The sequence below is a fragment of the Octopus bimaculoides genome, chromosome 15 (genome assembly GCF_046866305.1).
Source record: "Octopus bimaculoides isolate indiv1 chromosome 15, ASM4686630v1, whole genome shotgun sequence".
NCBI classification, from domain to species: Eukaryota; Metazoa; Mollusca; class Cephalopoda; order Octopoda; family Octopodidae; genus Octopus; species Octopus bimaculoides.
This window is the reverse complement of record NC_142942.1, coordinates 25,169,262-25,196,053: the sequence shown is the minus strand read 5'-3', so window position 1 is coordinate 25,196,053 and position 26,792 is coordinate 25,169,262. Positions and strand designations below refer to the sequence as shown.

Genomic DNA, 26,792 nt, shown 5'->3' with positions numbered 1-26,792 from the left:
CTGAAGATTATCAATGAACAAGAGCTTGTTTTATTAATCTGGCAGAAATCAAAGAAATAAAGTGAGATTTACCTTAACAAGAGAGCTACACTCCAACGATAACCGCTGGTCCAATTACACAAACGGTATTTGTAAAAACTGCGATTTCCTGAGAATAAAGAGGTTTAAAAAAAGTTAATGACAATAAATCACCATTAATAAGGTTATTATTTTAAATAGTCGACCATTATTAGGCCACAAGATTTCAGGCTAGCAATAATTTGCTAAAATAGGCAAATTTTCAATGCTTCTGAGCAATATCAGATATATATCTCTCTCTCTCAACAGAATTTCACTTTCAAACAACACAATTTTCTAGGTCTACAAAACAATTTACTCAGTTGTGCTTCACCCAAATGACATATTACAACTGTTACAAATCTTTATATCCTACCTTCTCTTACTATCACACATTTGAAAGACTATCTGATAGTACTTGTCTTTGTATATTGTTTTTCTTACAGGAGCAATTCATATCAATAATCTAAACCAATTTATAGTGGGTGTCTCTAAAAATTAAATCTGACCTTCTGGCACTAAAGGATTCACATATGCCCAACACAGTTTTAGTTTTATATGTTACAGTATGATCTTTCTCTTCCATCTAATTTTATACTCTACAAAACTAATCCTTCTTGAGTCTTTACAAGTTATACATTTTACATGGTCATTTATAGCAACTATTCTACATCTATTCAGTATATGATGGAAGTCTACTTTCATAGCCTATATAAAATTTGATGTCACTTCCTCCCTCTGTTGTTTAGATTCTGCTAGATTTCCTTTTATTTACCTTCTATTAACAATTTCATTCAATATCTCACAATTTTCCTAGATGAACTGAACTCTCCTCATCACATGTCTAACCAAGGTAATTAAACTTTTTTTAATAGATTTTCAGTAAATCATCATCATCGTTTAACGTCCGCTTTCCATGCTAGCATGGGTTGGACGATTTGACTGAGGACTGGTGAAACCGGATGGCAACACCAGGCTCCAGTCTGATTTGGCAGAGTTTCTACAGCTGGATGCCCTTCCTAACGCCAACCACTCAGAGAGTGTAGTGGGTGCTTTTACGTGTCACCCGCACGAAAACGGCCACGCTCGAAATGGTGTCTTTTATGTGCCACCCGCACAAGCCAGTCCAGGGGCACTGGCAACGATCTCGCTCGAAAATCCTACAGGAGCCAGTCAGGCGGTACTGGCAACGGCCACGCTCAAAATGGTGCATCTCATGTGCCACCCGCACAAGAACCAGTCCAGGGGCACTGGCAACGATCTTACTTGGCTTGCCGGGTCTTCTCACGCACAGCCCATTTCCAAAGGTCTCGGTCCGTAGTCATCGCCTCGGTGAGGCCCAATGTACGAAGGTCTTGCCTCACCACCTCAGCCCAGGTCTTCCTGGGCCTACCTCTTCCACGGGTTCCCTCAACTGTTAGGGTGTGGCACTTTTTCACGCAGCTATCCTCCTCCATTCTCACCACATGTCCATACCAGCGCAATCGTCTCTCTTGCACGCCACAACTGATGCTTCTAATGTTCAGCTTTTCTCTCAAGATACTTACACTCTGACGGGTATTCACATTGACATTACACATCCAACGGAGCATACTGGCTTCATTCCTTGCGAGCTTACGTATGTCCTCAGCAGTTACAGCCCATGTTTCACTGCCATGTAGCATGGTTGTTCGTACGCATGCGTCATACAGTCTGCCTTTTACTCTGAGTGAGAGTCCCTTTGTCGCCAGCAGGGGTAAGAGCTCTCTAAACTTTGCCCAGGCTATTCTTATTCTAGCAGCTACACTTTCAGCGCACCCACCCCCACTACTAACTTGGTCGCCCAGATAGCGGAAGCTATCGACTACCTCTAGTTTTTCACCCTGGAATGAGATAGAAGTTGTTTCCTGTTTGTTTGCAGTCTTTATTGCACCTGAACATCTGCCACAAACAAAAACTAACTTGCTAGTTAACCTGCCTTTGATGTTGCTGCACCTCTTATGTGTCCATAGCTTGCACCGGGTACATCTTATAGAGTTACTACCTACTCCTTTTCTACATACTGAGCAGGGCCATCTACCTGAAGGGGTTTGTGTTTTATCTACCTTCCTACTTATTAGGATTTTGGTTTTAGCTAGGTTGACTCTAAGGCCCTTCAATTCTAGACCTTGCTTCCACACCTGAAACTTCTCCTCTAGTTCTGATAGTGACTCCGCAATTAGGGCAAGGTCATCAGCATAGAGGAGCTCCCAGGGGCAACCTGTCTTGAACTCCTCTGTGATTGCCTGGAGGACTATGGTAAATAATAGGGGGCTGAGGACGGAACCTTGGTGGACCCCTACCTCTACCCGGAATTCATTGCTGTACTCATTTCCAACCCTCACCTTACTGGCCGCATCTCTGTACATGGCTCGCACAGCTCTCACTAGCCATTCTTCTATCCCAAGTTTCCTCATTGACCACCAGATAAGGGATCGGGGGACCCTGTCAAAGGCTTTCTCCATGTCAACGAAAGCCAGGTACAGAGGTTTATCCTTGGCTAGGTATTTCTCTTGCAACTGTCTCACTAGAAATAAGGCATCAGTAGTGCTTTTACCTGGCACGAACCCAAACTGCATCTCATCTAAATTGATTCGCTCCCTAATTAGTTGGGCTATGACCCTCTCTGTAACTTTCATAACCTGATCTAACAGCTTGATGCCTCTGTAATTATTTGTATCTAAAGCGTCCCCTTTACCTTTGTAGCAGTTGACTATGATGCTGCTACACCAGTCATAGGGTATGACTCCTTCGTGTATCACCTGGTTCGTAATACGGGTGACTAGGCTATAGCCAACACTGCCAGATATTTTGAGCATCTCTGCAGTGATTCCTGATGGGCCGGGGGCTTTCCCGGTCTTCATACTCTTAATTGCTTTATCTACCCTGGTACTATCAACTCGGATAGCTGGTCCCTCTATTGGGTCGACATAAGGCAGGCTCTCTTTCTCCCATTCATTCTCTTTATTAAGCAATCTATCGTAGTGGCATCTCCAGACCTCTTTCTTTGCATCCTCATTTAATGCAAGCGTACCATCATCCATGCGAACACATTTCTCTCCTACAACATCACTATTCTCTCTCCTACACTGTCTTGCAACCCGAAATACCTCGAGTCTTTGGTCCTCACGGCGCAGAACATTGGCAAATCTTTCCTTATCTGCTTCCCCTCTGGCTAAATAAACCTGTCGCCTAGCCTCCCTTCTGGCACATTGGTACAATTCCCTGCTACCACCGTTCTTCCAGTCCTTCCAAGCTTGTTTCTTTTGTCTAATAGCCCTGTCTACCTCCTTGTTCCACCACCACGTTACTCTGGGTTGGGAGGGGACCTTACACCACCCACAAATCTGGTCGGTGGCTTTCAACAGGTTGTCCCGCAGAAATCTCCAATTGTCTTCCACGTTGTATGATGCTATATCCCCTTCTATTTCGTTAAATGCTTCAAGTAACTTGTCTCTAAGTCTCTGTCCGTTTGCAGGGTCTTTAAGCTTCCACACCCTTCTTCTCCAAGCCTGTCTAATTCTGGGCACCCATTTTGCCTTGATCCCAAAGTCGCTAACTACTAATCTATGTTGTGGGGTACATTCTTCGCCAGGGTAGGTTTTGGCATTTATAAGCCGCCCTCTTTCCCTATTTCTGGCGAGGATGTAGTCGATTTGGCTAGAGTGTCTGCCGGAGCGGTAGGTGACTAGGTGACTGGCAGGTTTCCTGAAGTTGGTATTGCAGACCATAAGATTGGTTGCATCACAGAACTCCAGCAGTCTGGTTCCCTCCTCGTTGCGGGAACCGAAGCCATAGCCTCCATGTATGCCATGGAAGCCCCCAGCACGACGTCCGACATGACCGTTGAAGTCTCCAGCCACAAAGAGAAGGTCCCTGTCACTCGTCGACGAGGTAGTTTGCAAGAGGGTGTCATAGAATTGGTCTTTCAGACCATCTGGTAGCCCAGGTTGAGGTGCATAGGCTGAGATGACAGTAGCTAATCTATGATGAAGCACTAGTCTGATCTTAAGTACTCTGTCACTTACTCTAACGACCTCGATTACCTTATCCACCCATTTCTCCGCTAGAAGTATTCCTACGCCCCCGACCCCGTCAGTGTTCCCTGCCCAGAAAATCTTGTACCTGTGTTCTTTGCCTGTGAGGAACCTTGCAGAACCTCCTCTCCATCTTACTTCCTGGATGCAGCACATATCTACGCATCTCCGTTCAAGCATCTCAACAATTTCACCAGATCTACCTTTCAGCGTGCCGACGTTGAGAGTGCCAATCCTAACAGTATGGGTGTTGGGGGTGTGGGCCTGTAGCCTGGGAAGAGGAAAAGCAGTGTCGTGTCGTGTACCTGAAAATAATTCTAATTAATCCAAGTTTGTTTCCCTATGGATTTTCGTTTCAGTGGTCATCCTTCTAACTATTTGCACTTTATTTTCATTTTGCTCACTGCCAAGAAATATATAGACATCATTCATCTTTGGATCAAGTAATTTTTTTTCTGAGAGCAAAAAATTCCTGCTGCTTTTTCCATTCTCCGTCTTATCTATATAGTTTTTGCACACGTTTTAATATCATGACATGGGTTTGTGTCATTCTTGGCTGGCAAAATAACGTCTAGCTAAAAATGGTTTTCTTCCCATACTTTCAAATCAGCAATAAACTATTGGATCCTCTTAACATCCCCAAACTCATGGGTCATTCTGTATCAGTTTCTTTTTTCTCTTCAAAGAATATTGCTACTGACATCTCATTCTTGTAAAAATCCCTTTATGGTTGAAATCCACCAGCTAATTAACTTTCAGTACCATCGCTCTTAACATTTTCTCTGATACACTAATCTCTCACTTATCAAGCAATTGTAATACACGATATCACTGACTTTCTGGTAGTAATAAACAATTACAGGCAGATTTCAATGCTGGTTTCTGATTATATTTGTCAAACATTTATCTATTAATAATGGATCAACTATACCAAGTATTGGCTAGTCAATGCCTATCTGGCTTCTATATCTTCCACTCAGCATAGTTCATCATGTACCTAGCCAGCATACCTGTGGAAAATCTTGTACCTAGCCAGCATACCTGTGGAAAATCTTGTATGAAGTGTTTAAATGACTGGTCTATACTCTTTTACTTGTTTCAGTCATTTAACTGCAGCCATGCTGGAGCACCACCTTTAGTCGAATAAATGAACCCCAGGAATTATTCTCTGTAAGCCAAGTACTTATTCTATCAGTCTCTTTTTGCCGCACTGCTATGTGATGGGGACATAAATACACCAACATCGGTTGTCAAGCAATGGTGAGGGTACAAACACTGCCACAAACAACAAACGCATACATACATACATACATATATATATATCATCATCATCATCTTCGTTTAACGTCCGCTTTCCATGCTAGCATGGGTTCGACGATTTGACTGAGTACTGGTGAAACCAGATGGCTACACCAGGCTCCAATCTGATTTGGCAGAGTTTCTACCGCTGGATGCCCTTCCTAACACCAACCACTCAGAGAGTGTAGTGGGTGCTTTTACGTGTCGCCCGCACAAAGGCCAGTCAGGCGGTACTGGAAACGGCCATGCTCAAAATGGTGCAATTTATGTGCCACCCGCACAAAAGCCAGTCCAGGGGCACTGGCAACGATCTCGCTCGAAAATCCCACAAAGGCCAGCCAGGCGGCCCTGGCAACGGTCACGCTCAAAATGGTGCATTTCATGTGTCACCCGCACAAGAGCCAGTCCAGGGGCACTGGCAACGATCTTGATCGAAAATCCCACGAAAGCCAGCCAGGCGGCACTGGCAACGGCCACGCCCAAAATGGTGCATTTCATGTTTCGCTCGCACATGAGCCAGTATAGGGGCACTGGCAACGATCTCACACGAAAAATTTCATGTGTCACCCGCACATGAGCCAGTCCGGGGGCACCGGCAACGATCTCGCTCGAGAATCCTACGACGGCCCCGCACAAGAGCCAGCCCAGGGGCACTGGCAACGATCTCGCTCGAAAAATTTTTTTCATGTGTCGCCCGCACATGGACACTGGCAACGGTCTCGCTCGAAAAATTTCATGTGTCAGCCGCACAAGAGCCAGTCCAGGGGCACTGGCAACGATCTCGATCGAAAATCCCACGAATGCCAGCCAGACAGCACTGGCAACGGCCACGCCCAAAATGGTGCATTTCATGTGTCGCCCGCACATGAGCCAGTCCGAGGGCGCTGCCAACGAACTCGCTCGAGAATCCTACGACGGCCCCGCACAAGAGCCAGTTCAGGGTACTGGCAATGATCTCGCTCGAAAAATTTTCATGTGTCACCCGCACAAGAGCCAGTCCAGGGGCACTGTCAACGATCTTGCTCGAAAAATTTCATGTGTCGCCCGCACATGAGCCAGTCCAGGGGCACTGGCAATTTCATGTGTCACCCGCACAAGAGCCAGTCCAGGGGCACTGTCAACGATCTTGCTCGAAAAATTTCATGTGTCACCCGCACATAAGCCAGTCCAAGGGCGCCGGCAACGAACTCGCTCGAGAATCCTACGATGGCCCCACACAAGAGCCAGTTCAGGGCACTGGCAACGATCTCGCTCGAAAAATTTTCATGCGTCACCCGCACAAGAGCCAGTCCAGGGGCACTGTCAACGATTTCGCTCGAAAAATTTCATGTGTCGCCCGCACATGAGCCAGTCCAGGGGCACTGGCAATTTCATGTGTCACCCGCACAAGAGCCAGTCCAGGGGCACTGGCAACAGTCTTGCTCAAAATATTTCATGTGTCACCTGCACATAAGCCAGTCCGGGGGCACTGTCAACGATCTTGCTCGAAAAATTTCATGTGTCGCCCGCACATGAGCCAGTCCAGGGGCACTGGCAATTTCATGCGTCACCCGCACAAGAGCCAGTCCAGGGGCACTGGCAACGGTCTCGCTCAAAAAATTTCATGTGTCACCCGCACATGAGCCAGTCCGGGGGAACCGGCAACGATCTCGCTCAAGAATCCTACGACGGCCCCGCATAAGCGCCAGTCCAGGGGCACTGGCAACAATCTCGCTCGAAAATCCCACGAAGGCCAGCCAGGGGGCACTGGCAACGGCCACGCCCAAAATGTTACATTTCATGTGTCGCCCGCACATGAGCCAGTCCAGGGGCACTGGCAACAATCTCGCTCGAGAATCCTACGACGGCCCTGCACAAGAGCCAGTTCAGGGGCACTGGCAATTTCATGTGTCGCCCGCACATGAGCCAGTCCAGGGGCACTGGTAATTTCATGTGTCGCCCGCACATGAGCCAGTCCAGGGGCACTGGCAATTTCATGTGTCACCCGCACAAGAGCCAGTCCAGGGGCACTGGCAACGATCTCAATCAAAAATCGCACGAAGACCAGCCAGGCGGCACTGGCAACGGCTACGCCCAAAATGGTGCATTTTATGTGTCGCCTGCACATGAGCCAGTCCAGGGGCACTGTCAACGATCTCGCTTGAAAAATTTCATGTGTCACCCGCACATGAGCCAGTCCGGGGGCACCGGCAACGATCTCCCTCGAGAATCCTACGACGGCCCTGCACAAGAGCCAGTCGAGGGGCACTGGCAACGATCTTGCTCGAAAAATTTCATGTGTCACCCGCACAAGAGCCAGTCCAGGGGCACTGGCAACGACCTCGCTCGAAAAATTTCATGTTTCGCCCGCACAAGAGCCAGTCCAGGGGCATCGGCAACGGTCTCGATCGAAAATCCCACGAAGGCCAGCCAGGTGGCACTAGGTCTCACTTGGCCTGCTGGGTCTTCTCACACACAGCATATTTCCAAAGGTCTCGGTCAGAAGTCATCGCCTCGGTGAGGCCCAATGTTCGGAGGTCGTGCCTCACCACCTCATCCCAGGTCTTCCTGGGACTACCTCTTCCGCAGGTTCCCTCAACTGCTAAGGTGTGGCACTTTTTCACACAGCTATCCTCATCCATTCTCGCTACATGACCATACCAGCGCAATTGTCTCTCTGGCACACCACAACTGATGCTTCGTAAGTTCAACTTTTCTCTCAAGGTACTGATACTCTGTCTAGTATGCACACTGACATTACACATCCATCGGAGGATACTGGCTTCATTCCTTGCGAGCCTACGCATGTCCTCAGCAGTCACGGCCCATGGTTCACTGCCATGAAGCATGGCTGTTCGTACACATGCGTCATACAATCTGCCTTTTACTCTGAGAGAGAAACCCTTTGTCGCCAGCAGAGGTAAGAGCTCTCTGAACTTTGCCCATGCTATTCTAATTCTAGCAGCTACGCTTTCAGCGCACCCACCCCCACTGCTAATTTGAGCGGAAGCTATCAACCACTTCTAGTTTTTCTCCCTGGAATGTGGCAGAAGTTGTTTTCTGCACATTCGCAGTATTTATAGCTCCTGAACATCTGCTACATACAAAAACTAACTTCCTAGTTAACCTTCCTTTGATATTGCTGCACCTCTTATGTGTCCATAGCTTGCACTGGGTGTGTCTTATAGAGTTACTACCCACTTCTTTTCTACAGATCAAGCAGGGCCATCTACCCGAAGGGATTTGTGTTTTGTCTGCCTTCCTACTTATTAGGACTTTGGTTTTAGCTAGGTTGACTCTAAGGCCCTTCGATTCTAGTCCTTGCTTCCACACCTGAAACTTCTCCTCTAGTTCTGATAGTGAATCAGCAATTAGTGCAAGGTCATCAGCATAGAGGAGCTCCCAGGGGCATCCTGTCTTGAATTCCTCTGTTATAGCCTGGAGGACTATGATAAATAGGAGGTGGCTGAAGACAGAACCTTGGTGGACCGCTACCTCTACCCGGAATTCATTACTGTACTCATTTCCAACCCTCACCTTACTGACAGCATCTCTGTACATGGCATGCACAGCTCTCACTAACCATTCTTCTATCCCTAGTTTCCTCATTGACCACCAGATAAGGGATCGGGGGACCCTGACAAAGGCTTTCTCCATGTCAACGAAAGCCAGGTACAGAGGTTTATCCTTGGCTAGGTATTTCTCCTGAAGCTGTCTTACCAGAAATATAGCATCAGTGGTGCTTTTCCCTGGCACGAACCCAAACTGCATCGCATCTAAACTGACTCGCTCCCTAATTAGTTGGGCTATGACCCTCTCCGTAACTTTCATAACCTGATCTAACAGCTTGATGCCTCTGTAATTATTTGTATCTAAAGCGTCACCTTTACCTTTGTAGCAGTTGACTATGGTGCTGCTACACCAGTCATTGGGTATGACTCCTTCGTGTATCACCTGTTTCGTAATACGGGTGACTAGGCTATAGCCGACACTGCCAGATATTTTGAGCATCTCTGCAGTGACTCCTGATGGGCCGGGGGCTTTCCCTGTCTTCATATTCTTAATTGCTTTATCTACCATGGTACTGTCAACTCGGATAGCTGGTCCCTCTGTTGGGTCGACATACGGCAGACTCTCTTACTCCCATTCATTCTCTTTATTTAGCAATCTATCGTAGTGGCATCTCCAGACCTCTTTCTTTGCAGCCTCATTTAGTGCAAGCGTACCATCATCCATGTGGACACATTTCTCTCCTACGATGTCACTATTCTCTCTCCTACACTGTCTTGCAACACGAAATACCTCAAGTCTTTGGTCCTCACGGCGCAGAACATTGGCAAATCTTTTCTTATCTGCTTCCCCTCTGGCTAAATAAACCTGTCGCCTAGCTTCCCTTCTGGCATATTGGTACAATTCCCTGCTACCACCGTTCTTCCAGTCCTTCCAAGCCTGTTTCTTTTGTCTAATAGCCCTGTCTACCTCCTTGTTCCACCACCACATTATTTTCGGTCGAGAAGAGACTTTACCCCAGCCACAGATCTGGTCGGTGGCTCTCAGCAGGTTGTTCCGCAGAAATTTCCAATTGTCTTCCACGTTGTATGATGCTATATCCCCTTCTATTTCATCAAAAGCTTCAAGTAACTTGTCTCTAAGTCTCTGTCCATTTGTAGGGTCTTTAAGCTTCCACACCCTTCTCCTCCAAGGCGGTCTACTTATATATATATATATATATACGACAGCCTTCTTTCAGTTTCTGCCTATCAAATTCACTCACAAGGCTTTGGTTGGCCCAAGGCTATAGTAGAAGAACAGTTCTATACAGTGGTATTCAATTTAGCATGACATATTGATTAACAGTTGTTGAAGGCAAAAACCAGTCTTTGAGATGAAGTCATTGCAATATCAAGGATGTGCATCGACTGGGAAAGCTCCTCAGTGAGGGTGTGCCTTAGCATCTGAATCAATTGCAAACATCAACTTGCATGCTTCTAATGTTTAACAAAAATGAGGTGCAATGTTTTGTTTGTTTGTTCTTTATATGTGCATTGATTATGTTGCTATATTTTTTTGAAAAGAGACTAGATTGATATGGTCCCCATTGCAGAATGTTTCTGATGTCTATGTATAGTGTCAATACTTATACTCACCAAACTTTCAGCCCTTATACTAGCCAAACTATCACTGTGTATGTGTGTGTGTGTGCACGTGCATGCATGTGTGTCTGTCTGTCAGTTTGTCTGCCAGTGTATAAATGTATCAGCTATATATAAATATATATCAGCCTTTATAAACATGCTAATGTACCACATCTTCAAGAAACACAACTTCAATAGTTCTGCAACTATCATCCAATCAAAACATACTTCCTGTATTTCAAAAGCAATGGAGATAGCCATTAATAGTAACCTTCTCCAGCATCTTAAATTTCTGACATTCCTTAATGACCAGCAGTAAAATTTTCATAAAGTGAGATCTACAGATTTACTCACCTACATCACACCAATCCGTATGCCCTCCGACCGTATGTACTTGGTTTTGGTACAGTTGATCTGCAGGCTGACTGCTGAACCCTTGAAATTCAGTTCGCCCAGCATGGTCTACGGCTGAATGGTGCTCTCCACTATCAGCACTATGTCATAAGCAAATCTTAGATGGCCTAACAGTCAGAGGTGATGAAATAGAAGAGGTGAGCAGCTATGTGTATCTCGGTCAGGAGAATGAGATGTAGCGAAGGCGAAGGGTAAGAGCAGGATGGAGAGCATTCAACTCGGTGAAGGATGTGCTGAAGGCGGACCTAAACAAGGCAGCTCCTGCCAATCTCTTCAGCAACACAGTCTTGCCTGTGAGACTTGGGCCTTGATGCAAAGCGAACAACATCTGCTTTCAGTGCAGAGAGCTATGGAAAGTTTGATGTTGGGAATCTTGCTAAGAGATCACATCCAGAAGGAGGAGATCAGGGATAAAACTGGAGTGAAGGACATTGTCACAGAATACCACCGTGCAAGTATAGCAAAATACAAGTCAAAATGACAAAAAAAGGAACAAGTAGAAAGAAAAGGCTTGCATCAATATAGCATTCCAAATAAAAGACAGGATTTGTTCAGTCATTCATTTTAAGTCCCAATTAACACATAATGTCCTGTACATTTGTTAAGTTTTGATAATTAAACTTAAAACTCACCTAAGCACATGACTGGCTCTTTAACTTTACATGTTGAAACATACTTTTGTCTTGGTGCTGCAACAACTCGGCAAGAAGTCGAGGAATTGCAAGTATAGTTTGATGGATCCAGCTGGTAACAAAACCGACATTCTAACTGCCTTTCAAATTTTTCTGGACCCTTCGAAAATAGAAATATAAAGTTCAATATTAAGAAAACAATGTATAAGTTTATAAAATAGGATACATTATATATACATTATTCTTATACAAAAATGTTGCTGACAGTGACTTCAAAGTTTCAGCCAGCTAAGCCATAATTGGACTGCAATCCAATGATGGCTTAGCTGGCTGTCAACAACATTCTTGCATAAGGATAATAAATTTATATTTGACAAAATTATAGAGTAACCCATCAGATTAATGTAAAATTGTTTTTATTATAACTGAACATAAGAACAAACATTAATCATCATCATCATCATCATCATTGTTTAACGTCCGCTTTCCATGCTAGCATGGGTTGGATGATTTGACTGAGGACTGGTGAAACCGGATGGCAACACCAGGCTCCAATCTAATTTGGCAGAGTTTCTACAGCTGGATGCCCTTCCTAACGCCAACCACTCAAAGAGTGTAGTGGGTGCTTTTACGTGTCACCCGCATGAAGGCCAGTCAGGCGGTACTGGCAACGGCCACACTCAAAACGGTGTATTTTATGTGCCACCCGCACAAGAGCCAGTCCAGGGGCACTGGCAACAATCTCGCTCGAAAATCCTACGAAGGCCAGTCAGGCGGTACTGGCAATGGCCACGCTCAAAATGGTGTATTTTATGTGCCACCTGCACAAGAGCCAGTCCAGGGGCACTGGCAACGATCTCATATGTGTGTGTGTATATATATATATATATATATATGTCTGTGGATGAAGAGATGGTGGCAGGCAAGTTGATATTAGGGGAGTATTCTTAATTCTACTTATTAATTTGTTATCTACAACCAGATTATTTTGAAATGTTACTTGTTGTGAACTAGTTTCCTGTCTGAAAGCTCTATGCCTCAACCACGTCATGCCGTCACACATCTAAATATGCCTTCAAAATCCCCATCAGGCTGTTAAACATATTTATGTTTTAACATGGTCAAGGTTAAGGAAGTTGATAGCAATTGCAGCAAAGTACTTTGTTTGTTGCAGTGTTTTAGTGACTGTTATAAGTGAAATAAGAGAGGAGAGAGCTACTATGACCAGCAAACTCGTTTATCTCTTTAATACGACATAACAGATAGATGATTGTAGTTTATGAGTTTGTTATTATTCAATAATTTTAGTACACAGTAGCCAACCAAAGTATTAAATCAGTTTCTCACTCAGAAGTTATTCCAACTTTGTGGATATGCTACGTTCAGATACTGAGACATAGTTTAACATATGTGGCCTTCATTTGAAAGGCAGTAGATAATTAATTACATAAGATTTGATCATTACATTGAGATTGTTAATTAATTATGTAGAAGCTCCTTTAACACAAACAACTTCAAATCTACAAAATTAGAAAACCGTCAGTAAAACGTAATTAGCACATCTATACATGGCCAGATATTAACTTCTTTCTCTTCAACTATATAGCTTAAAACAAGGTAAATAAGTTACTGTTTTCTTTAACAAAGACTTCATAAATAATCATAAAGGTTTAAGCCAGTATGGTTAAGTATCTTGACCAAGAACACGATGTTTGCAGTGGGATACACACTAACAATGTAATCTCTTATCCACACTGTAATTATTCCTTTTCAATCTGTATCTTTTCCCATTTTCAGTCAAATAAAGTTCATGGTTAAAATAAAAGATTGACTGGCCTTAATTTTATGATTTAATAGCAATGATGATGATGATGATGATGATAACCATTTCTACTACAAGTAAAAGGCCTGAAATTTGCAGGAAGAGGATAGTTGATTACGTCGACCCCAGTGTTTCAGTTACAAAATTTATCGACCCCAAAAGGATGAAAAGCAAAGTTGACCTCAATGGAATCTGAACTCAGAATGTAAAGACGGATGAAATGGCATCAAGCATTTTGCCTGGCATGCTAACGATTGTGCCAGCTAGCCACCTTAATAATCCTGTCTACTATAGGCACAAACCTAGAAATTTGGGGTGAGGAGTTAAGTCGCCTACATAGACCCCAATACTCAACTGGTACATAATTTAGGATGAAAGGCAAAGTCGACCTCAGCAGAAATTGAACTCAGAACATGAAGACAGACAAAATACTGCTAAGCACTTCACCCAGTATGCTCATGATTCTGCCAGCTCACTGTCTTCTGATCTCAACTGATTGGAAGTGTCATCATGTACATTGCTTTGTCTTGGTATAAAAGATGGGCTACAGCAAATGTTCTGCTCAGTACCATAGATTTGCTTGTCAGTTGGTCCCACATTGGTCCCAGGGCTCAACTGGTACTTATTTTATCGACCCCGAAAGGATGAAAAGCAAAGACTGCCTTGGCAGAATTTGAACTTAGAATATGAAGAGGGATGAAATACTACTAAGCATTTTGCCTGGCGAATTAATGATTCTGCCAGTTTGCTGCCTTAATAATAATAATAATAATAATAATAATAATAATAATAATAATGGTTTCAAATTTTGCCACAAGGGAAGCCATTTTGGTGGGAAAGAATGAGTCAGTTACACTGACCCCAGTGTTTTACTGGTACTTAATTTATCAACCCCAAAAGGATGAAAGGCAAAGCCGACCTCGGCAGAATTTGAACTCAGAACATAGAAACATGCAAAACATCACTAAGCATTTTGTCCAGTGTGCTAACAATTCTGCCAGCTTGCTGCCTTAGTAGTAGTAGTAGTAGTAGTAGTAGTAGTAGTAGTAGTAGTAGTAGTAGTAGTACTACTACTACTACTAATAATAATAATAATAATAAAGGTTGTCCTTGTTGTCTTCAGAGCATTGGGTTCAGTACCAACCAACCTGAAGAAACATCTGGAAACTTTAGAAATACCCTACAATCTATGTGTATTGCAAAAATCAGCTTTACTTGGAATTGCACGCTTATTGCGTAAAGTACTGTCTGTTGGAGGTCTTTGTAGTGAATAGACAAACAGTATAAACCTCCGGTAGAAACAATATCTTCAATCAACAACATTACGATATTGGATACTGTGCAACATCTTCAATAATAATAATAATAATAATAATAATAATAATAATAATAATAATAATAATAATAATAATCCTTTCTACAATAGGCACAGGGTCTGAAAATGAGGGGAGGGGGCTAGTTGATTATATATAGTCAAAATATATTGCACCCAGCATGAGGGACAATATAATAATAATAATGGCTTCAAATTTTGGCACAAGGCCAGCAATTTTGGAGGAGGGGAAAAGTCAATTACATCAACCCCAGTACTCAGCTGGTACTTATTTTATCGAGCTCAAGAGGATGAAAGGCAAAGTTGATCTTGGGGGAATTTGAACTCAGAACATAAGGATGAACGAAATGCCGCTAAGCATTTTGCTGAACATGCTAATGATTCTACCAGTTCACTGCCTTAAATATATTGCACCCAACATGGGGCATAATAATAATAATAATAATAATGATGACGATGATAATAATAATGGTTTCAAATTTTGGCACAAGGCCAGCAATTTTAGAAGAGGGGAATAGTCAATTACATCAACCCCAGTACTCTGGTACGTATTTTATTGACCTCGAGAGGATGAAAGGCAAAGTTGACCTCAGTGGAATTTGAACTCAGAATGCCAAGACATGAAATGCCGCTAAGCATTTTACCCAGCCTGATAACAATTCTGCCAGCTCACCATCTTAATAATAATAATAATAATAATAATAATAATAACAATAATAATAATAATAATAATAATAATAATAATAATAATAATAATAATAATAACAACAATAATAATAATAATAATAATAATAATAATAATAAGTGTCAGTGATGTAACAGTTAGCATTGTTGCCTTCCAAGCAGTCGATCCGGGTTCGACTCCCGGCCGACACATCCATTCGTTGCCCAGATGCAGTACCAGGCAGTGGCTCTCATGGCTTCTGATCTTAACTAACTGAAAGTGTTATCATGTACATTGTTTTGTCTTGGTATAAAAGATGGGCTACAGCAAATATTCTGCTCAATACCACAGATTTGCTTGTCAGTTGTTTGACCTTAACCAGTTGAGCATGTCCCTTGGTGGCTGATGATATGTGCATCTCTGATCATGAACAGAAGTAGTGGGGGAGTATCATAGCCATGTGTTGAGAGGAATTCTTTAGAGTTTGAATAATTCACCTTTGGAAACATGGGTGTTTTGCTCAACATCTTTAAACAAACCTTATTCAAGGACCTTTTGAGCGGGATGGGCTACTCGACCTGAAGAAAATTCTAACTGGGCCCCACCTGCGAGGTCATGCGCTGTTTATCTTGATATGAGATCACCATGTCGCGCACATATGGTTGTAATGCATGTGCCTGGTGTACCCTTATCAGACAGGTAGTCATGATGGGTATAATGGGCATCGTATATTTTACCCCAGTGTCACTTTGATGGCATGCGTGCTCTCTCACTCAATAGTAATAATAATAATATAAAAAAAGAAAAAGATACCAAATTACATTACCGTACAATTAATGAACTGCTTAGCTTTGCAGGTCACTGTGTGAATTTGGCCATAAATACATGAACTACTGAAATTACAAGTGATGCAGTCTGGTCCCAGATCCTGACACAAGGTCAAGCTAGGGCACTGATGAATGTATGATTCTGTTACTCCATTATCTGTTTGACCTTTGCTAGAGTTTGTGCTTGAAGTAGACTGTGTTCCTGGAGTGCTCAGGCCATCTCGACTGGAACTCTGAACTGTATTCAAAATAAATTTGGAAACAATTTTTAAAATGTACAACTAAAATGACAACTAGAAGTGAACATGTAAATTAGTCAAATTGTTAATAACTATCTTTAAAAATCTATTTAAAAGTCACTATGTCCACGGGTAGACAAATAGAGCCATTTGACTAACATGTTTCAAAACAATATCCCACATCTCTCTTTTATGTATGAATTCATACTCATTGTTTTCACTTTTCTTATTTCACAATGGCTTATCTCCACAGAAATAGCCTCTCCCTCATAGTCTGATTTTCATTTGTTAAATCATTCATAGAAATATAACTATGAAAGGTTACTGAAGGAAAAGAAAGTGTAAGAGAGAGGGACAACCCCAAGTAAGTCAGAGAGAGCGAGAGAGAGAGAGACTAGCTGTTAAAGTTGACAACAGTACAATGAGAAGAGTGATGAAGGTTATGGAGGGAAGGAAAGCAGCTGAATCATCAAGAATACTTCTGAGATACGGAAAATATCTGGCAAAGTAAGACATGTATTAATCAATCAGGTTATAGAGACAGGTGTCATACCCAATGGTTGATGTAGCAGTATTGTGACCAACTGCTACAAGAACAAAGGAGATGCCCTAGAACAGTGGTTCTCAGCCATCTTTTTTTTTCCTGAGTACCCGCTTCATTTCTGTTTCACTTGAATGGAACCTCATAACCATTTGATGTTTAAAAAAATTCATATATTTTTATAATTAAATATTATTAGGAACAATATAAACAAAATTGTTAAAATATTTTGTGTATAACTAATTCACTGCATTTAAATTTTAACAAAACCTTATATGGACTGCAAGGGTCATGTGGATCCCAGCTGAGAACCAGACTCTAGAAAAAAGCTGGTACAAAGGCATCAATCAGATGGATCAAGTTATAAGTGTAAAAAAAAAAAATGAGTTATAACGCAACTAATTAATTAGGAAAACAATAAGCTTAGATCAAATGCAATTCGGGTTTATTAAGAAAGGAGAAGAGCAGAAAGGCAGAGATTTGCCAATGTTCTTAGAGCCATAGATATTCCAGACTGCAAGACAGTGAGAAATGTGTGCTGTGGATAATGGTACAATTGCATTTAGGGATTCTGAAAAGAAAGGGGCATGGAAATGCTACTATGAAAGGCTATTAAATGTGGAAGAAGTATATGAGAAAGAGGGTCTTCTCAACATCGAGCCAACACAAGGACCAACTATCCTAGTCAACAGCAGATTAATAGATAAATCAATTAAGGATATGAAGGCAGGGTCCATCACGAATCAGCATTGAGATGCTTAAAATATCAGATAGAGTACAATAAAGCCCAGTTGCTTATATAGTTAATAAGGTTGTAAGGAAGGGCTTATTCCAAGTGTCTAGCATAGCATACAGCACTATAGTTAGCTACAAGAGTAAGGAGATACTATAGAAGTAATCACAGATATCAAACTTTTGGACCAGCTCATAAAACTTACAAGAAGCATTATAGTCCATTTATTTAGGAAGAAAATTAGGTTAGATGAGATGCAGTTTGGTTTTGTGCCAGGGAGTAGTACTATTGATGCCCTCTTTCTTGTAAGATAATTGCAAGTATTAAGCCAAAAGTAAGCCATTGTACATGGAGTATGCGTTCAACAGGATCCCTTGCTCAAGGATCTGGTGGTCAGATCCTTGAGATCCTAGGGATAGACAAATGACTTGTGAGAGCCATACAAACAATGTACAAAGATAATGTCAGTAAGGTGAGAGTTAGCAACAAGTACAGCAATGAATTTAGGGTACAGGTAGGAGTTACCTCCTATTTATCATAGTCCTCCAAAACTTAACAGGAATTTAAGACTGGTTACCTTTAGAAATTATTATATGCTGATGACCTCATTATTATAGAAAAATTTATAGCAGAATTAAAAAGAAATTCAAGATGAACTCAAAGGGCCTTCAAATAAACTTAGCAAAGACCAAAGTTTTAGTTAGCAGGTCAACAGACAGAATCCACTCCCATCTGAAAAATGGCCCTGTTCAATATGTAAAAAAAGTGTAGATAGAAATTCCATATAGTGTACTTTGTGAAACCTATGGACATGCGAGAGGTGCAGTGGGAGGGATCACAGAAATGTTGAGTAAAAAAAAGTAGACTGCATGTGGCAGAGGTACAAGAGCATCAAACACTGAGAACACCCAAGAAATAGATTTTCTTGAATGCTCAGGAGATTCCCTAGAAGTAGTATATAGTTTCTTTTCCTCAGGTGACCTAATTAGCAGTGGAGGAGGATGTTCTGAAAATATAGTTGTTAAAATAAGAATAGGCTAATGAAAATTCACAGAGCCATTAACTTTGTCAGTAACAAAAGATCTATCAAAATGAAAGACAGATAGCATAATGCTTGTATGCAAACAGCAATGCTACATGGTAGTGAGACAAGGAGCTCCAAATGCAAAGAACTAGCAAAGACTAGAAAAGCACAAAGATAATATGCTCTACTGGATGTGCAACATCAATGTGCATGTACAACAAAGTGCAAAAGTGTTGGGGAAAAAATTGGACATAAGATGAATCAGATGTAGTGTTCAAGAGAGAAAAGTGTACTGGTATGGTCATGTGATGTATTTGAGAACAGTTGCATAAAGTGCTAATCGCTAAATGTGTATGGAACTTGTGAAAGAGGACCCAGGAAGACATGGGATGAAGGACTGAAGACTGATTGGTGACTCACTGTGGTCAAGAAGATACATCCATCTCAACAAAAGTGAGAACCTAAAAGCATAATGTTTGTGTCTATACACTCACTAAGCCCTATTCCTGCATTTAATTTATCCCCATCTCTCCACTCGTCTAACTACAGCACTATTCAGCTGCTATAATCATAGAGCAGTATGTACACATATCTTATCCCACTTTGTTAACCTGTTATCTTCCATCTCCCTAGAACAAATTTCTCTTAAAATCTATCTCCCTCAATAACATTCCTTCCAACTTTATTTCCCATCAATCACCCTTTCTGTGCCTTCCTGAGATACATTCCTGACTGCCATTACCTTACCTTTAACTATCTCCTTTATTTATTGTTACCCTAGCATATCAGCCATAGATGGTCTCCCCTATACACATCAGGCACCCCTACATACCTCTGACATCCATCTCTGCCACTGTACATCTCTCTTTCTCAACCTCCCCACCCACATATTTACTAACAAGTTTGTCATACTACTGTTATCCTCTCTTCCTGTACTGTCATTTATCACCTCCTCCTTCCTGAGCTACTTCTATCCTTTCACCTTCCCCTTGCCATTCATCAACCACACTTCCACCCTAGTTTCATTCACAACATTCACCTTTACACCCATCACTGACTATCTGTCATTCTCCTCTAATGAACGTATCCATCCACTCTTGCCAATTCTTTGTCTGTATTCTCTGCTATACCTGCCTTCTTGTATTTTGAGAATACACTGATATCTCGTCACCACTATATTATAATGTGGGGTAATCATGTATCTCCTCTGTAGTGAGACATCTGTTCCTGTCCTTTTATCATACATAAGCTTTTCAATACCTGGCATAATTCCACCTCCCTCACTCAAGGCCTTTTTCTTTGTCATGCGAATTACTTGGCAATCTTATTAGTGCTGTACTCATTACACTTTGCAAAGTGGTTGGTGCTAGGAAGAGCATCCAGCTGTAGAAAACATGCTAAAACAGTCATTGGAGTTAAACGTAGTCCTCTGTGTAGTAAGTAGCTTGCTTACTGTGCATGTGTCAGTCTATTCGCTGTGTTGATTTTTGATGAGTCGGATGGAATTTTTTGTGCTGCTTGGCAGCGGTTTGTCAGTGGGTGTTATACCGGTAGAGATAATGTATTCAGACCTTAGCAGGCCTGAGTTGTCTTCAGCGGAGGAGGAGCTCGTGAAGGTGGTGGAAAAAATGGATAAAATATTGGAAAAAACAAAGAGTTTTGCTGAGGCTGCAGAGATGAAGAGAAGGGAAGTGGACCTGATTAGATTGAAGGAGTATGGCAAGATGACACAGAAGGTGGGCGGCAACATGAAGTTGCCGCCCCCTAAAAGAATCATGGAGAACATGGAGAAAAAAACCACCACCTACAAGGTGCACTCTTTGGAGAACAAGAAGGTTGAACAGGTGGAAGTGGCAAAAATAGAAAAGGCACTGATGGAACAATCGGGTCAAATTATGTATATAACAAAAGGAAGCAAATACGGGACAGTGGTTGTCCAGTTTAGGACAGTGGAAGAGGCAAGGAGGCTGATGGAGGAAGTGGTGCTTCTGTCCACATATCTTAGAAGACTTCCAAGGTGAGGGTGGAAGGAATCCCACTCGATATAGAAGTAGCTTGGGTTGCGGCAGCTGTCTACGTTGGAAGTGAGGAGGGGGTGGCTGTCCTCCAAGCCACAGAAACGGGGGATGGAGGATGGAGAGGAAAAACACTGGACCTCATTATGTATACTTTGGCAGAGGAGAGGCAATTGGTGAGTTTGGCGGAGACAGTGACATTGGGAGAGATTGTGTTAAGAGTGTGGGTGGAAGGCAGAGTCCCACGATGTTTTAAATGTGGCCAAAAGGGTACACTGTCCTCTGCAGAGAAAATTACAGCAGAAGCGGTTGTGGAGATGGAGGAGAAAAGGGAAGAAGAACAGACAGACAGAAGGAAAAAGGAGAAAGAGTGGATAGTGACAGAGAGTAAAAGGAAGAAGAGGAAGAAAAGGAAGAACAGTGAGTATGATGTGGTACCCCATACCAACTCCATCCCACCCAAGACCACTCAGACCTACCCTTCCCATACAGACACCAAACCCACCCACCCCCTTTCCCTACAGGAAAAAAAAAAGAAGAGCAGACACCATAAAATTTACAAGACCCCTCCCTTGGTGAAAAAGGTTACATCTACATGGAGGAGAGAGTGTTGTCACTCAGCGATGGGGGAAGTAGAAAAAGAAGGACTGGACTAGAGACTAAAGAGGACTTAGGACTCAGAGGTGGCAAGTGGTGTTACTCAGTGTGGGGTAACACACTTTTCATATTCTTGTTTTCAAGATATCATTCATGTTATCTTTAATATTTTGATTTTATTTTTTCATATTCATTTTCATGTGTCATTCATAGTATCATATTTTATTTTTATATATTTTTAATTGTTATATGTCCCCACATGTTTTGTAGTGTCCCCTCTATGTTATGCCTTTATGGCAAAATTTTGAAATAAAGTAGCATGCTTACCAACCACATGGTTCCAGGTTCAGTCCCACTGTGTGGCACTTTGGGCACGTGTCTTCTACTATAGCCTTGGGCTGACCAAAGACGGAAACTGAAAGAAGCCCATTGTATATATGTATATACATGTGTGTGTGTGTGTCTGTATTTGTCCCCCTCCCCAACATCGCTTGACAACTGATTCTGGTGTGTTTACGTACCCGTAACCTAGTGGTTCAGCAAAAGGTGGTGCTCCAGCATGGCTGCAGTCAAATGACTGAAACAATTAAAAGAATAAAAGAATATATCTCTCTTTCCTTTCCTGAGCGTCCAATAATACTATCCATATCACGTCCTCACTTTGTTGTTTTTTTGTTTTTTTGTTATTGTGTTTTTGAACTATATATATATATATATATATATATATATATATATATATATAATGAGTATGTCCTTGTGTCTGTGCTTGTCCCCTACCACCATTTGACAACTGGTGTTGGTGTGTTTGCATTCTCATAACTTAGCGGTTTGGCAAAGAAGTTTGATAGAATGATAGTAAGTCCTGGGTCGATTTGTTCGACTAAAACCCCACAGTCAAATGACTGAAACAAGTAAAAGATAGAAGATAGAAAGAAGTGTAGTAATAGTAGACAGTGAGGGAAGAAGACCAATTTCATAGAATTCTGTATCGAGGCATTTTTAGCAACCACCAACGAGTGTCACTAGCATTAACAGATTGATACTTATAGGTATTATTACTCTTTTACTTGTTTCAGTCATTTGACTGCGGCCATGCTGGAGCACCGCCTTTAGTTGAGCAAATCGAACCCAGGACTTATTCTTTGGATGCCTAGTACTTATTCCATCGGTCTCTTTTGCCAAACCGCTAAGTTACGGGGACCTAAACACACCACCATCGGTTGTCAAGCGATGTTGGGGGGACAAACACAAATACACATACATATATATATATACATATATATATATATACATATATACGACAGGCTTCTTTCAGTTTCCGTCTACCAAATCCACTCACAAGGCTTTGGTCGGCCCGAGGCTATAGTAGAAGACACTTACCCAGGGTGCCACGCAGTGGGGATGAACCCGGAGCCATGTGGTTGGTAAGCAAGCTACTTACCATACAGGCACTCATTTATATAGAAAAAAGTAAATAAAAATTAAGGGGGAAATAACTAGTAAAAGAAACAAGGAGTCACTGGGTATTCGGTGGCATAAAGATAGTCTCAAGAAAGTGTTTTTTTTGGTCGAAGTACCTGACCGCAGTGAAGAAACTTTAACTGAGTAGATACAAAGGTGTATTTTGCCTGGGTCTCACATAATCAGTGATGGATGGCGAACATATAATAACATCGGTATCCTCAATGGTGGTGTCTACACGCATGAGGTGATTATACACCAACATTTTGTTAATCTTCATGATCAAGACGTCCATACAAAAAATGTGGATGCGGGTGAAACAGAAGTTGAGAGGACAGTTTGGGTCATCGTACGAATTGTTTGTTTCATATCTGCATGAGTTTCTCTTGCGTAATTCCACTGAGAAAATGAAGACATTTATTTATTCACTTCCTGGCGGCGATCGCCAAAGCTGCTTCTTTTACTACTTATCTCCCCTTAATTTTTATTTACTTTTTTTTTATAAAACTAAACTGAACAATTACCCTGATATTATTTTTGCTGACATCCGAAGAACGAAAGACAACGAAATTTTAAACTCAGAAAATAGAGGAATATAACAATATACATCAAACTATTTGATCTGGGATTAATTAAATTTTGCCACCATTCATCCAAATATCATAACTGAATACTGTAAAGGTGTTACTTAAGTTTTCTGTTCAAGAAACACTCCATCCAACTCATTAGAATTATGTCTTTATATTTACTATCGTGTAGCTATGATGCGATCCTGGGTAAGACCAAACATCTGGTCATCCCAAGCCATATGAGTGGGAACCACAAGCCACAGACTAGGAAACTACGAATCAAAATGTGCTTTTAATTATTTTACAATTATTTTTCATAGATTATCCTTTTATATTTTTGATAATAAACGAATATTTCGAATCAATTATCGAATTTTCAGTGTGGAGACGTGATCTGAATACTTGCAAGAAAGTAGACAGGAGGATAGGTAGTATTAAACAGCGTCTACCACATAGGAACAGATATAGTTTAATGGCCTTCCATACAAGTGTAACAAACTACAAAGATAAGAAACGAGGTAAGTATGAAAGTCGGCGATAAGGCAATGTTCTGTTGAAACGACGGTCTAAATCTTCGGCAATCTCCGTACAGATTTTTCATATCCTGTTGAATGCGACATTTGCATAGAACAAAACAAAAGATTTTAGAGTAGAAAAGTTCTTTGCGGACATGAAAAGAGGTGTAATCAAAGTTACAATACTATTTAGTTTGCCAACACTAGCATGTGGGTAAATCAAGTTGGGATTCTGAAGATTGAGTTGTTTAGCTCCAAATTTGGTCGAGTAGACCAACGATTTAAGGTTGCACATTTTTTCTTAATGGTAATAAGTGATTAAAGATAGATTTGGCTGTTACTCCAAGTTGATCGGGTTTTCCTTGTTTGGCTTGTAATGGTTAAATAAATTAATCATGATGTATAATTTTATTTCAGTATACCTACACAAATGTAACCAACCTCCAAACCTACTTTGTTTCCTCATAACTTTCAGAAAAATCTGCTGAGGTAAAGAATACGCACACTACCCGTTTTCGACGTAACAAAAACCCTGACCCTAAAACTAACCCTAAACCCCCGGGTGTGCGTATTCTTTACTTTCGCCGAAAAATCGATATTTTCTTCATGAAATTTTCTACAAATTTTTTCAGAGGGTGTGGGTAGGAGTTTCGGGTAATTCACATAAGTCAACTGTTTCCTCATAATTTTCACGCTATTCGGAGTACCATACTTCTGCAGGTATGCTTTTATTTCCTTGTCGTTTAGGAAAGAATAACAGCAAACGAGGTATTAACCGGGTTTACTCAGGCAGATAACTATTTGTGAGTGTAGTTGTGTGCATTTAACACACTGAGTGTAAGTGATCTTGATTTACAAGACGACAATATCACAGTAAATATTAAAAGTGTTTGTGTTGGACTGTTTTGTTTGTTTGTTACTCGAGCCTTGCTTAAAAACTGATTATTTTTCATAGAGTAAACAAAGCTTACCCTCTACTGACGAACTGGAACTATCTCCACGAGTAAGAATAAACAAAAAGGAGAAGACAGAAAGACGAAGTGAGATTCGGGACCAGTTTAAGCGATAAACTCTGTCGGTTGACATTCTCAAACGCATTTTAGCAACGGGGTTTCACCCCTCATTGAGGAACACTGAATGAGAAAGCGGTGTTAAAAAACTAACAATCTCTCCTTGTAATATGTCCAGTTATTTTCGATATGTTCAATAGTCGTTAAAATCTCTTTAGATCCTACTTTAAGAATTGAAATTGTAAATTTCAGTCAAAAGATATTTTAACGAGTCATATATATATATATATATATATATATATATATATATATATATATATATATATATATATATATATATATATGTATATATATGTATGTATGTGTGCATGTGTAATTTCAGAGAATTTAGTTACTTAACAGAATTACGTCCCTTGTATGATTCTCTAGCCTGAACGTATTGTATGTAAGCTGATGAATAATATAATTTTGTAAATAGAAAATCATGCAAATTCTGTTTGAATATTTCGTTTTTATTTTACAATTAAGGCCATAAAAGATTTGTTAGTTATGCATAAACTAACAGATTTTGAAGAAGAGGACAGTCACCGAACCCTAAGATTAAACAGGAGGCTAATGTAAAGGGACGCAACTGCATATGGCATAGTATCAAAATGCTTTTGACCATATAATGTTGGTAAGTAATGACTCCTAAAGACTAATTTAACAATCAGTTTAACGTAAATAATTTCATAATGTGTATTTTTGAGACATTCTCCGAAGAAAGTAGACTGTATGCCAATTTAATTGCATTTTTCGAACTTTTGGCTAACTGGATTTATATATCAGTATCAGCAGTTCATTGTATCATAAGACTTCTAATAAAGTGACTTGTTCAGAAAGGTTATGTGTAATTAATTTTACATACTCATTTTTTAATTAATGCGTGTTAAGATGTTATAAGTAAATAATTTCACACTATATTCTCCTATTTTGTACTGTTTATCAATACTCGACATTGTCATGAAATAAAGTGTAAAATAAAGAAATTTCTTACCAAGCATCAGTTTTGAAGTGTAATGGAATGTAGGAATTTCTGGGTTGGTGTCTGGTGTGCTGGAAGATCAGTAAGAGTGAGACATTTCTCAGCTTTTCATAAAGCATGTCTCTAGGAGAAGGTCTCTGAAATAAAACTAGTTGTGCAGGGAATGGCATTGGACATTTTGAGTATCTTTTGCTTGTGCTTGAGATCTTGGCACTCACACATTCCTGAACCTGTGACCCATATTGACACTAGATGTCTTGCTTCATCTTGTCTCTGGATCATTTTAATGTGATGGAGAGAGTCTATGAGGTGTTGTGTAATTCTTATTAGACCTAAAACATTGCACAGGCATTGTTTTGTCAGTGAAAGCCATACTCTTCTATAAGTTGACAGCCATCATGTATATATGTATGTCCGCTTCTATTTTTTAAAATTATCCGAAGTCATCCTGTAAGGAAGGAATTGGATTTTTAACAAAGTAATAAAGCTCCATCTTTGGAATGTAGATAACAAAAACAGTGTCACATGTTAAAAAAACTTTAAAAAGTGGTTTGCATATTTTTATTGTTCCACTAGCAGATTGAATTTGTAATGTGCTTGTTAACTGGATTGATTTCTTGTGCTGAAGACCCCAGATTGACACTTAGGCATTTACTAACAAAACCATGGGCAGCAGTTATTGAGCAGTTTGAATTGTTAGCTACCAAACAAAATGCTTGATGGCATTTAATCTGTCTTCACGTTCTGAGGTCAAATTCCACCGAGGTTGACTTCACCTTTCATCTTTTTGGAGTCAATAAAATAGGTACCAGCTGACTTGGGAATCAATGTAATCAACTAGACCCCT

The 26,792-nt window shown here is 41.0% G+C and overlaps 1 protein-coding gene across 1 annotated transcript in view; it reads right to left on the bottom strand.

Moving 5' to 3' along the window:
- Positions 1 to 25,086, bottom strand: part of LOC106872102 (TM2 domain-containing protein 3) — a 34,634-nt gene extending 9,548 nt beyond the window's left edge. The window contains exons 1-4 of the mRNA XM_014918960.3: positions 24,883 to 25,086; positions 16,217 to 16,455; positions 11,572 to 11,731; positions 73 to 148 (exon numbers count right to left, since the gene is read on the bottom strand). Of these exons, the coding sequence (XP_014774446.1) occupies positions 73 to 148; positions 11,572 to 11,731; positions 16,217 to 16,455; positions 24,883 to 25,009 (602 nt within the window). The 5' untranslated portion in view covers positions 25,010 to 25,086. The remainder of the gene's footprint in view (positions 1 to 72; positions 149 to 11,571; positions 11,732 to 16,216; positions 16,456 to 24,882) is intronic.
- Positions 25,087 to 26,792: the final 1,706 nt, after the last annotated feature.